This window comes from Rhinolophus hipposideros (assembly GCF_964194185.1).
Source record: "Rhinolophus hipposideros genome assembly, chromosome: 13".
Lineage (NCBI taxonomy): Eukaryota > Metazoa > Chordata > Mammalia > Chiroptera > Rhinolophidae > Rhinolophus > Rhinolophus hipposideros.
Window position 1 is genome coordinate 25,986,300 of NC_138059.1, and position 16,750 is coordinate 26,003,049.

Genomic DNA, 16,750 nt, shown 5'->3' on the forward strand with positions numbered 1-16,750 from the left:
AAAACAGATTTCAAAGATACTTCAGGCTTATTGTGGTAGCCACTGCTTTTGTCTACACCACTGGAATTTGGGTACTTGTCAATCCACCAGACTTTACAGAGTACTTGATGGACAAATTAAAGAAGTGCAGATCAATTAATTATAGCCTGGTATGAATACTCAAAGGCAATATTAGAAGAGGGAAATCAAGACATGTGATAGGAGTCTTTTGGTATGTAAGGGAGCTATGCCTGGAGTAATTGCATCAGCATGGCTACTACTGATAAGAAAAACGTTTTTAGAAATCAAGGCACAAATGAATAGAGAAACCTCTCCATAGTAAACCAAATTTATGCTTTTGGTGTACAGATGCAACATCAAAAAAGAGTAGTATTTTGAAAAATATTTTATACAATATAACTTGTATGACAGAGACCTGAAAATTAAACTATATTATGATCAACACCGTCTGAAAGAAACTTCCAGTGTTAATATTGTGTAAATTTAACACTACACCTTAAGTGGTGGCATGTGTTATACGATAGTGGTTTTCCATCTGTACTATACAATGTAATCATCTGAGGAGCTTTAAAGAATACTGATAACTAGGTTCCACACGCCATGATTCTGATTTAACTGGTTTGTGGTGACCTTGGGCAATAAGATTTTTGGAAGTTCCCCCAGATGATTCAAGGTTCTGTCAAGGTTGCCAACTTGGTGAGCTAAAAAGAGTACAGGCTCTGAATTACAGATTAACTACTAAGATTTACAACTATGAGGATTTTAGCCAAATAAGAAACAAGATTAGAGAAATTATCTGTATAATAAAGATGACAGTCTATGGTTAAATGGGGTTACTTTATATGTTCATTATCAATTTATAGGAAATTCAAGGTGGAAGAATATGCTAGTAAAACTGTGGGGATGGCATCAGCAAAATCCAAATTGTGGGACATTCTACAGGAAAAACCTGATTTCTTAAAAATTAAAATTACAAGAAAAACAAGAATAGCAAACAAATGGAGAAAGAACCTACATTTACAGAGACGTAAGAGACATTTTAACTAATTGAAACATTTGGATTTTAGTTGGATGTTGATTCAAATAACAAACTAAAATACATTCATATTACATATATTTTAAACATTTTTATGATATTTGAAGAAATGTGAACTGGGGAAAAGGAGGGATTACAGATGAAATTAAATTGATAAAGCTGAGTGATTGGTATATGCAAATTCATTACACTATTAATATCTATTTCTGTATATTTATCAAATCAAAGCACTATCATCAGGAAATAGTAGGTATCAACACGTATCTTACCCCACCTTTACCTCAGGATCTTCCTGACACTGTTGAAATGACATTAGAGCGCTTCCCTTTCCAGTGAAAATCCATAAAAACAATCCCCATCAAAAAATAAAAAAGTAAGTAACATTTTTCACAACACTGTAAAGTCCCACATAAACATTATCCTCACTACACACGCTCTACTGTCTTCCTGTTATTGGATACTGGCAGAAACCAGAGGAAAAGTTTCTGTAATAAATAGTTCCTTTTCAGTGGCAAAGTATGGTTACTAAAATCCCCAAAGCAGAAGAATTCAAAATTAACAAACTGAAGATATTATGGTCTATTATTTCCAAAGTTAAGTGCTTCAACCCCAGTGGAGAGGAAACTCCAACTCCCTTACTTGATTGAAAATATTGCCATCGACCTTGCACCCAAGTAAAAAACTTCACCATTACCTGGTTGTTACTAAATCCAGTCTTAATTTGTTATTAATACCTTTTTTGAAAAGTTTATTTCATCCCGTTCTACGTCACCTTCAACTGTTGCTGCCGCATACAGGTACACTTCTTAGATCACCTGGGCTATTTTACAAGCCTCCTAAAGCTAATTTTAAATACAAAAGGGATGATTCTCCATATAGCAACACCCAAGTAACCATCATCCAGAATAAAATATAGAACATCTCTAGGACTCTATAAAGTTCCCTCCTGCTCCTAGCCACCCAATAACCCCCAGAAACATAATCTGATAGACTTTTGACTAGTTTTGCCCTTCTGAGTTTATGTAAGTGGATTTATACAGTATACTCTTTGTATGTGGCTTGGCTTCTTTTACTAAACACATTATCTGTGAAGCTCATTTATGTTTTTGGTCTGCACCAGATCTTTTCTTTGCTATATGATTTCTTTGCTATATGATTTGAATATTCCAATATTTATTTATACATTCTCCTGACAGGCATTCATGTTGTTTCCAGTTTGGGGTTATTTGTGAATAAAGTTGGTGTGAAGATTAATAACGTTGGTTTAAGTATTAAAAGAACCCAAAATAAATGCTCAGTATATGTATTACCTCTTTCCCTCCATTATACTAAAGGAACCGTAGAAACTGATGTTGTATATAGTACACAGAATGGACTTAATTAACACATTCAAAATCAGGTTCACGTTTTACACAAGGCATGCCATGTATATCTTCAATCATTATACATGTTGAGTGCATGCACAATAAATTTATATCACATAAACAACCACAAACATTAACAACAAATGGATAACAAAATTTGACCCATTTATTATCACATTTTAGCATCTGCTCTATATTTTCTAATGTGTCAAGAAGAGATTAATCCAGGCAATCACAACAGAAAAACCAATAACTGTCACCCTATCAATCCCATAAGACAAAGCACGTAAAACATGCTGTGCATCATTAAAAGATGTATCCCTAAAGGGGTTACAAAAAGTTGATTAGTGTTAATTTAGCGATGTAGATGAGTTCATTAAACTTGAACGGATAACATTTTTACTATTTTGTAAAATTAGCATCAGTTTCTTTACCTAGTGTTATTATTACATTCATGTCAATATAATGCTTGGGTATGGATTCAGAAAAGAGTGCTAATTTGCATAAATGTGTTAAATGACTGCTGTACCAGCTCCATGCAGGAGACAATACTAAAATGAATCAGATTTAAAAAAAAAATTATGAAATTTAGTATAACAGTAATTAACATTACTCTAAAATGCACTCAGTAAGTCATTTGATTGCTGATACATTGCGTCTCCAGTATTTTAAAGCAAAAGAAAAATGACAAGTAGTAGTAATCCAAAGATACTAATCAGATTCATTCAATAAAACACATAGACAGGAAGCCTTTAAAAAATGATTCTTTTGTACAAAGATCACTTGTACTTTCCTGTACTACCATGAAGCTATAAAAATTCACATAAAGGAAAAAGATGAATGAAATCTTCACAGTTTTTTTCCTTACCTCCCATTCTCTGGCTGCTGCTTCATTAGTAGAATCCTCGTTTGTTTCAGATTCTTCTATCTTTTTTACAACTATAAATCCAGGTTCTCTGGTATATTCACCAGTATCTTCTGCATATATTTCTGGACTCCACTGAATGAAGAAGGCATACAAGTGGTCTGTCCTGTTAGAACAAGTGACTATTAATAATAGATCTAGTGTTCTGTGCTATTAGATAGAATTGCAAAATTATGTTGGTTAAATATCTTGACAAAAATTGAGGACTTAAAATATACACAAAATACACTATGCTTTATTTAAAAATATAACAAAGCCCACTACAAGGAAAACATTAACTTAAACATTTTTTTTGGCTGTGTTCTATCAAGTATATGAAGATTTTCCTTGACATGCTTTTGACTAGCTCAGATGCTGTCCATGGTAATGTTTTTTCTCTTTAAAGCAACTAGTAATAGAAAGGGAAACTGAACCCATAATTTTGACATCACTTACATAATCTAATTATCTAAAATATAAGCAAACAACTTACTAATTCCCTATTTTGAAACATGAATAGTATGCAGAATTTTTCTAAGTAACAGAAATTTAATGTGTTTTGTGTTTAACTATAAATGATATTAATACCAGGAACACAGTTTATTATTGGTTCAGGGGTAGATTATCTAATCTTTTAAATCTCATTTCCCTTTTCAATTTTGTTTACTATTGGAAAGCCTATTGTTACAAAAGATAACTAAATCCCTGATAAACATATTTGAGGGTTAAATACACATTTCAAGTATCTATGTTTTGTTGGCTTTAATTAGCATGGAAATTGAAAATTTATTATAAAGTTTTCAACCTCCCACATGCCAATCAATAACAATGGTTTTAAAATTATGTTTCCAACTTAATTATTTTTTAAAGTGTCATTTATTATGTGGCAGTTACCATTAAAACAGTGTTAAGTTTTATCTTTCAGATAATCATCTCTACCAAAACAGCAACTTTCATAAATTACATGTATACAATGAAGTTCAAAATCCTAATAAAACTAATTTTTAATTAACATTAACCAAAGTGCTAGGACAATATTAAAATGGAAAATTCCATGTAAAAATTAAAATAAAGTCAACAGTAATGAAAAAAAACGAAATCCTTATGTTAGCTGTAACTAAAGATATAAGATAAGGCTCACCTCATTTTATTGCGCTTTATTACGTTTCACAGATATTTCATTTTTTACAAACTATAGGTATGTCGCAGCCCTGCATCGAGCAAATCTACTGATGCCACTTTCCCAACATTTGCTCACTTCATGTCTCTGTGTCACATTTTGGTAATTATTGCAATATTTCAAAATTTTTCATTATTGTATTTGCTATGGTGATCTGTGATCAGTGATCTTTGATGTTACTATTGTAATTGTTTTGGGGTGTCATGGACCATACCCATATAAGATGGCAAATTTTATCTATAAATATTGTGTATGTTCTGACTGTTCCACCAACCAGCCAGTCCTCCATCTCTCTTTCTCTTATTGGGCCTTCCTACTCTCTAAGCACAAAAATATTGAAATTATGCCAATTAATAACCTTACGGTGGACCTGTAAGAGTTCAAGTGAAAGGGAGAGTTGCATGTCTCTCACTTTAAATCAAATGCTGGAAATGATTAAGCTTAGTGAGGAAGCATGTCGAAAGACAAGATAGACCAATAGATAGGCCTCTTGTGCCAAATAGTTAGCAAGTTGTGAATGTAAAGGAAAAGTTGTTGCAGGAACTTAAAAGTGCTACTACAGTGAACACACAAATAATAAGAAAGTGAAACACCCGTATCGCTGATACGCAGAAAAAGTTTTAGTGTTCTGCTTTAGTCCAAAGCAAGGCCCTTAACTCACTTCAATTCTATGAAGGCTGAGAGAGGCAAGGAAGCTATAAAAGAAAAGCTTGAAGCTACCAGGGCTTGGTCCATGAGATTTAAGGAAAGAAGCTGTCTCTAACTTCAAAATTCAAGGTCAAGCACCAAGTGCTGATGTAGAAGCTGCAGCAAGTTATCCAGAAGATCTAACTAAGATAATGAAGGTGGCTACACTAACCAACAGATTTTCAATGCACACTAAACAGCCTTGAAGAAGATGCCATCTAGGACTTTCATAGCTAGAGAGAAGTCACTACTTGGCTTCAAAGATTCAAAGGACAGGACAGACAATCTCTTAGGCACTAATGCAACTGGTGACAAAACTGAAGCCAGTGCTCATTTACCATTCTGAAAATCCTAGGGCCCTTAAGAAGTATTCTAAATTTACTCTGCCTATGTTCTATAAATGGAACTACAAAGCCTGGATGATAGCACATCTGTTTATACTATGGTTTACTAAATAATTTAAACTCATTGTTGGACCTACTGCTCAAAAAAACCCCCCAAAAATCAAAAACAATAAACACAAAAATTTCTTTCATTGACAATGCACCTGGTCACCCAAGAGCTCTGATGTAGATGTACAATGAGATTTATGCAGTTTTCATGCCTGTTAACACAATATCCATCCTGCTGCCATTGATCAAGATGTAATTTTGATTTTTGTCTTATAATGTAAGAAATACATTTCATAAGTCTGTAGCTGCCATTGACAGTGATTCCTCTGCAGACCTGGGCAAAGTATATTGAAAACCTTCTGGAAAGACTTCACCATTTTAGATGCCATTAAAAACATTTGTGATTCATGGGAAGAGGTCAAAACATCAACATTAACAGGAGTTTGGAAGAAGTTGATTCCAACCCTCCTGGATGACTTTGAGGGGTTCAAGACTACAAAGACTTCAAGTAACCGCAGATGTCAAGGAAACAACACAAGAACTAGAATCAGAAGTACAGCCTGAAGCTGTTAACTAGATTGCAACAATCGCATGATTAAACTTCAACAAATGAGGAACTGCTTCTTATGGATGAGCAAAGACAGTGGTTTCTTGAGATGGAAACTACTCCAGGTGAAGATGCTGTGAAGACTGTTGAAATGACAACAAAGGATTTAGAATATTACATAAACTGAGCTGATAAATCAGTGACAGAGTTTGAGAGGAGTGACTACCATTTTGAAAGAAATTCTACTGTGGGTAAAATGCTATCAAAAGGAAACGCATGCTACAGAGAAATTGTTCATGAAAAGAATTGTCAATCGATGTGGCAAATTTCTTTGTTGTCTTATTTTAAGAAATTGCCACAGTCACCGCAACTTTCAACAACCACCACCCTGATCAGTCAAAACCCTCAACACTGAGGCAAGACTTGCCACCAGCAAAAAGATTATGATTCACTGAAGACTCAGACTGTTAGCATTTTTAAGCAATATTTTTTAATTAAGGTGTGTATGTACGTCGTTTTTTGAGACATAATGTAATTACTCGTTTAACAGACTACAGTATAGTGTAACGTAACTTTCACAGGCACTGGGAAACCAAGATATTTGTGTAACTCGCTGTATCGTGATCTTTGCTTTGTTGTGGTGGTGGTCTGGAACAGAACCTGCAGTATCTCTGAGGTATGCCTGTAAATTTTACATGGTAGTCATCTTGATATTACTGACAAATCTGAGTATTTGGCCCTGTGCCTTTCCAGTCTTCATTAATTATGAAAATCACACCATATTTTTAAATCAGTCTAATCACATTTTGTTGAATGCACACATTGTATTGTATATTTGGGCGGAAAGGGGATAGAGAAGAATTTTATCATTACATCCCCGAAAGGAGTAGTCTTCAGAGCAACATATAAAGACTTTCTAAGAAATACACAGATACGTAAAGGAATCACTTTCTTCATCTTCTACTTTCATATGTTACTCTTCACTTACACCAATTTGCTTGAAAGCTGTGGTCAAGGTATCTTACAGAGTCCCTGTTCTCGGCTTTCACTGAAGCACTTTTCCTATTTTATTACAAAAAGGTATACTTTCATCCATCCAGAATTTTACAATGGTACATGCCTTAAAGTATAAAAACTTCCGGGCTTCCCAAAGTTAGTATTGAGACAGGGGAAGTCTAAAGACTGGGTCTTTGGAAACCACCACATCAGGTGGTTTCTAATTCACTGATTTCCACAAAACTGAAGGAGTTTTGAATGGAGTTGTTCGTTGATGATCACTAAAAATAATTTTGATGAACGAAAGGCCCATTTATTAAGACATTTCCTATGATATTTTACTTTTTATGTGTAATAATTATGAAAATTTATAATTTATGTTGTCATAATCAATGGTGTGTTAGTAATAATTTTAACAATAAAATTAAATTTTCTTCTGAATTTACTTAACATTTGGAATGCGGTAGTTGTTTATAGATAATTTTTTCTTGGATTTCTGCATGTCTGGTGAGTAGAGGTATTGAGTACCTTTGTCCAGCCTTATCTTTTCAAGTATATCAGCATAGGAGGCAGCACAGCATAGTCCTAGAAGGTGAGAAGTTTCTCAACTCTAGAGCCAAGGGTAATCATGCTCCCCATACAATTATAAAAGGTCTAGGTTCCCTAAACTTATGGTTCCTCTTCTGTAGCATCACCCATGGCATATGACCTGTCACCTGGCCTTCTTCACATCACACTGTGAAAGTAAGGCTCAAAGAACTCATGCCAATGCTGGTACTCTCACTACTACAATTGTGACTCTTGCATTTTCTGCCAGCGTGCATTAAACGGAGACAGACCAACTTGTTAGCTTGCAAGTCAGGTAAACCTTAGGCCATTTACTATTTTGACAACAGTCACAGAAAATTTTAAAGTAAATGTAATTTCAGTATGTATGTGCACACACACACACACACACACACACACATAAATGTATAAGTGTATGTAATTTACAAAGAAATATAATAGGAAATAAAAATATAGTACTTTTTAATAAGATTCTATGAGGTGGTATAATGGAAATACAAGCTCAAAGACGAAAGGTAATCATGCAAATTCTGTTAAACAAGAGCAGAAATAGTTTCTTAAATGGGTAACAGTTTAACTTAAGATGCCAGTATTTACAATACAGTGATGACAGACACACTTTACAATTGCTTAAACTTATGATGAAAATTTTATTGTGTAGGGGATACAAAAACCAGTTTGAAGACCACATCCTTTTAGAAGCAAATTTAGCACTATGTATATAGCAGACATTCAGTAAGTATTTGAGGAGATTTTTAAAAGGGATTATATATCATTACCTGCCTTGAAGTAGGGCCATACCAGTTAGTATTTTGATGAGCTTTCTTGCTCTAAGACATTTTAAGAAAGTTTCCTTACTACTAAAACTAGGTCTATATTCATATTTCTGTATTAAACCACAAAGGGGAATAATATTAAAAATGGGGTAAATTAAAAGAGTATAAAATAGGAGCTAACTTATTTTAAATAGATTTAATGTCAGCTTTCATTCATAAACTATTTGTTTCAAAAGTACTTTGTCACTGGTGTTAATATACAAAGTAATTTTAATTCTGAGGATCTCAATAATGTTTTTCAGTTTTTGTTATTGTTTGTTTCTTTACCTTTCTTGTGGCACAGCAAACCAATATTCGTGTTTCTTATCTCTTTGTGCATATTGCTGCATTGTTGCACTTGCTTGAGACACAAATGTTTTCCTCATTGGTTTTCCAACTCTAAGACATAAAAACTTATGTAATCGGTGCCTTCTCTTTTCTTTCAAAAGTGCAGAACCTAGAATTGAGATGCAAATAGTGTTTATTCAATTCTTATATACCATGCTTAAATAATTTAGATTAAATAATGTTTACTTCCAAATTTCTGACAAATAATTACAGAATAAAACTTCAACTTACTAATACTCACCTTGGTGAATTCTCTTAAGTAACTTATATTTTTTTCCATCAAAGGTACAGGTATAGCAAGATCAATGAACTAACAGCCACTTTATGAGCTGAAATTATGTCTAAGAGTATCAGGGAAAAATGTGAAAGCTACAGAAACTCTTTTGTTAAATTTTTGTTTGCAACAACCATCCTAAAGTAATTCCATATACATGTATAATTTTCTGCCTTTTAGGGATAACAACTGAATAAGTCTGTAGTATTTCTAAAGGTTTACTTTAATATGATTTAGACACAAACATTTAATAGAAAGTTCTGAAGCTTTTACATATATACAAAGGTGTGATAAAACAATCAACATTCTAGAATAACATTCTCTATCAGCCTTCTATAATAACAACTAAGTCTATAGATTTTTTTTGAAGGTTTACTTTAATATTGTTACGGACAGAAATTTAATAAAAAAGCTTCTAAAGCTTTTACATACAAATAAAGGTATGATGAAAGAATCAATAATAAGCTAGATTAGGCCATCTGTTTCGACAGTTTATTAAGCATGAATTGTTGTTAACTCTTCCAACCAGAGATACTGACATAAGGTACACTAAGGGTCTGATAATAAGGTTGAACTCAGGAATCAGGACATTAATTAGCTTACAAAGGCAGCATTGTGTGGAGGAAAAAGCACTTAGTCATACTTAGGAGATCTGGGAACTAGCCATGGCTTTTTCGATACAATATTGTGGAAGTGGAAGGTACATAATCTGAGCCCAAATATTTGCATCTGGTTAAAAAGTGAACTTTTACAATTCTTCCTACAGTTATGTTCAAGTTTTATATTAAACAGTTTTATTATAAAGTCACTAAATATTGACTTTATAATACTGACTTTTGAATACTGCCCTATTGTAGAATCTCAAGTTACTTAAAATTAGTAACTTGACTGGTTACTCCCACACCCCTCTTAAAAAAACCAAAATCTAAAATAACGAAAACAAAAACCAAATGGTAATCCTGGGATACCTAATCTAAACGTATCTGCCAACTCTTCTCTTTTCAGTATTTTGTCATAATAGAGTCTCCTCCCATCAAACCCTGTAACCACAATAAACCCACTACAATCAAAGTAGTCTATCGCATTATTAGGTTAAACAGAACCCCTTATTTTATCTTTTTCCAAGATTCTAAATACAAGGCAACCATCAGACACAAAGATATCAAATAAAGAAAGATATGCATGTCAGAATTCTTTAAAACTTCAAATACAGAAAATATCTTAACGATATGAATTGTTAATAACAACTGAATGTCTTAACATGAATTTGGTTAAATTACAGGCCATTAAAAACCATGTTTTCAAAGAACCATAATGACATGGGCAAATGTTTAATGACATAAAATATTATGTGAAAAAAGGAAATTACAACACTATATCCAGTATAATCCTGATTTTATATAAAAAATACATATGTATAGATACACATAAATATCAAAATTGTATGTGTATATGAACATACATATGCATACATATGAACATACATATACACATACATACCAAATGTTAACAATGATCATCTCTAGGAGATGAATTCCAGGTAATTTTTGTAAATTTTCTAAAATCCTACTATATTTTTTGTCAAATGATCATTAATGAACATTCATTAGTTCTGATTAATAAAGTAAAAAATTACAAAAGAAGAAGCACTCAGCCTTTTACAGCACTTGCTTTGAGTAAATTAATTCCTTAACATCTACTGAATATAATCCTTAGGTCTTCGGAGTACCTAAATAACACAATGGAAAGAAAATTCAGTGTTTTAAAAACTAGACTAAACCCTTGTGCATTGCTGGTGGAAATGTAAAAGGGTGCAGCCACAGTGGGAAAAATAGTTCGGCCAGTTCCTCAAAAACTTAAACATAGGATTACCACAGAATCTAGCAAATCCAACTCTGGGTATATATTCAAAAAAAAAAAAAAAATGTAAGAAGGGACTTAGATATTTGCTCTCCAATATTCACAGCAGCATTACTCACAGTAGACAAAAGGTTGAAACAATTTATACGTCCATCAGTGAATTAAAAGATAAAGAAAACGTGGCATATATAGTGAAATATTATTAAGCTTTAAAAAGGAAGGAAATTCTGACACATGCTACAACATATATGAAACTTGAAGGCATTATGCTAAGGGAAATAAGACACACATGAAAGGGTAAATATTATACGATTACACCTATATGAGTTATCTAGAGACAAAAACTCATACAGACTAAAAGTAAAATGGTGGTTGCCAGGGACCAGGGGGAGGTGTTGTTTAATGAGTACAGAATTTCAGTTTGGGAAAATGAAAAAGTTCTGGAAATGGATGGTGGTGCTAGTTGCACAACAATGTGAATATAGTTAATGCCACTGAATTTTACATTTAAAAATGGTCAAAACGGTAAAGTTTATTTTATATACATAAAAAATTTTGAAGTTAAAAAAATGAAAGAAAAGCTCAGACGATATAAATTGGACTAATCTAGAATCAATATTCCAATAGAATATAAGAAATGTTAGCTAAGATACCTGAGCTACGCACCACTTAAAACATAATGTATTAATAAGCAGAAGCACTATACATTAGAAATAAACCATAAGACTATTACTTTAATTTTTATAAGTAAACAGTACCAAAAAACAAAACTGAAAGAGAAAAGGCTATTTTAATTTATCTTCAGTGCTGTTTTTTAAAGGAAAACATTTAACTCAGACAATGATGGAACGTCTGGATACTTTAAATTTAAAAAATAGATTTTTATGTATAATTATAAAAAAGATGGGATTACAACTTTAGCAGTTATACATTGCAATTAGGATATTATATACGCAATGATAAGAAGACATTTCAATGAGGTAACGTACCAAGAACTAAAAGAGAAAATGGAGAAATCAAAGGTATTACAGAGCTTATATGCATTTTCAAGAAATAAATTGTTGAAAGATAGACTGTGGTGAGTCAGGAATGTTTAAACATGGTGGAAAAGATGCTCATTATGCCACAATTCACCATGGGACAAGACAACACAAGACTAGAAACCAGAGACTACATACTTGTCCCCAGAGAAACATCAGTCAAGGGCCACTAGATTATCCTTCAGTACCTAAGACACAGCGGCTTTTGAGTCAGTGAGGAAAGAGGGAGACAAGATGCAGTAAGATGAACTTCGTATACTCTTTTAGCACTTACCTTCTATATCGACAGTTGCTATTTTAGGCTTAATTTCTTTTTGTGACACCTGTTGAATATTTTCCCTCTGCTGTTTAGTTTGTTGCATAGTGTGCGTTTTCCAGAGTTTCCGTAGCTCTTCTACCTCTGTCTCTGAGACCTGATCATGTTCCTTTCCTTTTTTTCCTTTGTTGACAGTTTGCTGCTGTCTGAATTCTGTTGCTTCCCCATAAGGCATATTTTCTTTTTCATCCTGTTCTTGGTGTAGTGAATTCTCACTAAGAAGAAAATTCTGGTCTTCATTACCTTTTATACTTACGCTTTCTTCTTTAGGGCCTGATATTTCTTGAAAATTATCTGTAGCCTGATCTCCTTCCTTAGTGGCCATTTCAAGAGTATTTAAATCAGTTTTAAGAGAAAGAGCCTCAACTTCATTTGTAGGATGTCCAGAATCAGATTTTAACAGATCAGAAGAACTAGTAGACTCTGATACGGCTGTCAAACATTCTAGTCCACTCTGAATGACAGTTTGCACAGATTCTGATGACGCACCAGATGATTTATCTCGTCGCAGCTCATCTGAAGAGACAAGCTCCTCTCGTATAGGAGAGAGTTCTGATTCTGTGAACACATCTTCAGAAAGAGACTCCTCAGTGCTCCTAGGAGCAGTGCTGGCACTATCATTACCTGCATCCCGGATTCTGGAGTCTATGTCATCAGTGTTACTTCTTGTAATTTTCTTTAAATAGCAGAAGTCCCTTTCTGATAAGTGATCTATCTCTCTGTCAGTAAACAAAAGTTATTAGATTTTTTAAATTATAGTTCTTTATTTTCCACATGCTTAACACTAAATTAATACTAAAAAGGCTTTTCTAAAAGGATGTAGCATATATCTTTTAACAGCACATCAAAATTGTGATTTATTTATATAGACCAATGGTTAAGCTTTTGCATCAATTACTTAGTATCTGGGAAACATCAATGTGTAATTTCCTGAATTAATCTACCTGTAGAGAAGATGATGATGTAATACTATAATTCTAAACTGAAATTTATTCATTGATAAAAAATAAACTTAGATACATTTTTGATTAAAATTTAAATGTCTTAATAAAGTACTATGTTGATATTACATAGTTGTACACACACGGAGATTATTTAAATTTAAATAGAGATTAAACTAAAATATATGGCTAAAATGAAAAGCCAAAAACCAACCTGAATAGAACTGACACCAAAGTACTTAACAGGAATTCTTCAGGCTACCAGAAACAGCTCTTAACAGCATTTCTAAGAAAACATGTTCAGCTAAAGGGTTTAGATATCAGATTGCTGAACGGTTTGTAATTACCTATGGATTTCCATGTTTAATGGTATTTGTATATATAAACAGTAATGTTCAAAAGTTAGATAGTTTAAGTTCTGGAAGGTGGTAGTGCAAACATTTATAACATGAAATATAAATCAGCAATTTAAAATGATGATTAAAAGTAGTTTGTGACAAATGGAAATTGCATGAGTTCTTCGAAAAAAACTATTAACATTTATGCAAATTTGAAAATAAAGAAGACTGAAAGTTCAAGGCAAAAATAATGGCTGTCTCTGGATGGTGAAACTGAGTACTCCTGTTATTCTGCCTTTTGGTGTTTTTCCAATTTTCTATAATTGATATGCATAATTTTTACAAATAGGATAGGAAAATTTTATTTTTAAAAATGTATTAAGTTATCTGAAGTCCAATTCATTAGATGAAGTCCAATTCGCATCTCTGCCTCTGTTGCATCCAATTCAGCCCAAGAAACACAAGCATCTAACTTGTTCTATTAAATATGTAATAGTGCCATCTACTGGTCATCAACTCTAACTGCATATATAGGCTCTTGGAACATGGCAAAAACTTTTAAGAATCTGTATCCTGTACATTTAATACCGTGTTTCCCTGAAAATAAGACCAGATCTTATATTAAGTTTTGCTCCAACAGATGCATTAGGGCTTATGTTCAGGGGATGTCATCCTGAAAATTATACTAGGGCTTATTTTCCAGTTAGGTCTCATTTTCGGGGAAACACGGTAAGACCCTTAGGTAAGAAATAAAGTTGGCAAACCTAACAGGATATACATTTAGATAAATGCTGTAATCTTCAGAGTTAATATGCTGAAACACTAAATATTTATTTATGTCAATGATGCTGCTACTGCTCAGTATCATTCCAGAACAACACTTTAAAAATCAATTTCTCAAGCAATTTAAGCCAGAAAAAAACAATCAAATCTTATATCTCATTTTTGCCATACATGACATTACTCTGAAAAAACACTTGATTTATGATTTGTTGCAAATATTTTAAAATCAATTCATATGAGAACATATTTGAAAGATATGAAAGATATTTCTTTTTGAAGGAATGTTTGCAAACGTTTGTATCAAATGTATGGTCTTTTGATACCAAATCAAATGTACGGTCTTTCCAGGTGACATTGTGAATGATAAAACTGATTTGTAAGAGGAGCCCGACAACGTCTTTATAGAACAGTTACAGATGATTTAGCAGAAGAGAATCCCAAACTATCATAACACAGATGGAAAAGCAGGGCAACAGAAAGTTAATCTCATCAAAGACTGACAATATATACACTCATATATATGATCTTGTTTCTCATTTGATCTTTCACTCCGTCTGTCCCATCCCTCCACCCACTTCAATAATCCTTATTTGCTGAAACTGACTTTGAATGAGATCTATAAAAATAACTGACACTAGAGGAAATCCTAGGAATTACCTGCACCTCTACAGACGAATTTACCAAACCAAAATAGTATCTATTGACTGGGAGGTATAATGAAGACTTTTTGAATAAGGAATTTTTTTCACCACAGGTATCCGAACAATTGATGTAGTCTGCCTGAGAAACAAAATAATTTGTTCTCCTTCTCCTTTGTAAGTAGTTCTATCCCACAAGGGTTAATTTTAAAACAGCCTTCATCATCCCTGTGGGCTAATACAGAGATATAAACCTCAGTATCAGTGAAAGTGAAGTCAATTTATAAACTATTGACAGTCACATATGGAGGAAGGGAGGAATTCTTTTCTATTATCTATCCATTTTCTTCCTTTCGCCTTCTCCTTCCAAATTCTCTGTCTACCTACCTTTTATTTTCTCCTTTTATTTCTCATTCCTCCCTTTTCTCTGTGGTCATTCCTTGAATCAAGCAACATTACTTACAAAGTCTGTGCTGACCATAGTCTCACACCTATGTTATCTGTATCATAAGCAAATAACTACACATCCCCTGACCAGCATACTCCAAAGGTAACTATGTTTATGCAAGTTTGGGTATTCTCCCTTATATTTTACACTTTTCTAAGAAAGAAGGATGCAAACATAGAATCGATCAATCAATACAAAGCAAAGCTGCTGTGGCTACAGTCATTTGCTCATGTGGCCTCCCCGAAACCCACTCCTGACACTTCAGGCTCTTCTAAGGAAAATTTGAAAGGTACCCTTTATTATTTATATTACCTTAAATTACTCATATAAATAATTCAGAATTCCAAATATTATGTCTGAATAAAAAGAGCTGTATTAAACGAGTACTATAGGTCACTTTGAAATATTCGGTTCTCTGACCAAATATACAATTGCAAACCTAAAACAACTCCTAACTGCTCTAGGTGCATTAAGAATAATCTTTTCAATACTACATATATTTTTGTTTCATTATGGAGCAAATGAAAAGCAGCTATAATAAAACTAAATAAAAGTACTTAAGAGTATTAGACTAGGGTCAACTATCCAGATGCATTAAAAATGCAAAGGAATATAAATACCACTCTTACATGGGTAAGGATTCCTTTATTTTGCTATCCAAAATTTCTTTGTACATTGCAGCTGACATCACCTCTTCCATTGGACACATGATGCCATATTCCTCACAGCCATTCTCTTGAACCAAGGGGTCAGTTTTATGTGGATCAAACATTATATTATTTGGTGTAACTAGCAGCACACCACTGACTGTGCCCTAAAATATAAAAAAAAAAAATAATGTTTAATCTTCAAAGTTTTAATTTTCAAAAAGTATTCCAGCTATGTTTTTTACTAATATTCTTCTGGTCTTAGGCCATATACTACATATTCAAACACTAAGACATTCTCATGAAAACACTTTTAATAAAACCCGTTTTCCCAGTAAATTCTCTTTAGGAAAGTCAAAATACAAAGAATATTATATTTACCCTCAAACAATCAGGTATTAAAATTTGCAGCCTCAGTAAAATACTGAGTTATATCAGCAAGGTAACTTCAGTAATGTAAGAAGGGATTGCTCCTGCAAAGCATGAGCCATGTTTTTCATTAATTTGCGGTGTTCCCTCACTACAGGTACTAAATGTAGTTTCATGTACACAAACCAGGTTTGTAATAAATAATGTTGACAATTCAATCCATTATAAAGGAAAATAGCATAATCTCTTTAAAAAAAACT

The 16,750-nt window shown here is 33.0% G+C and overlaps 1 protein-coding gene across 10 annotated transcripts in view; it reads right to left on the reverse strand.

The window, feature by feature from the left end:
• The window catches only part of OXR1 (oxidation resistance 1), a 457,475-nt gene that overhangs the window by 27,454 nt on the left and 413,271 nt on the right, over positions 1–16,750 (reverse strand). For all 10 annotated transcript variants that reach the window (XM_081071197.1, XM_081071201.1, XM_081071208.1 and 7 more), the window contains 4 exons: positions 16,104–16,288; positions 12,285–13,045; positions 8,777–8,945; positions 3,269–3,431 (listed from right to left, as the gene is read on the reverse strand). In XM_081071197.1, coding sequence (XP_080927323.1) covers positions 3,269–3,431; positions 8,777–8,945; positions 12,285–13,045; positions 16,104–16,288 — 1,278 coding nt within the window. The remainder of the gene's footprint in view (positions 1–3,268; positions 3,432–8,776; positions 8,946–12,284; positions 13,046–16,103; positions 16,289–16,750) is intronic.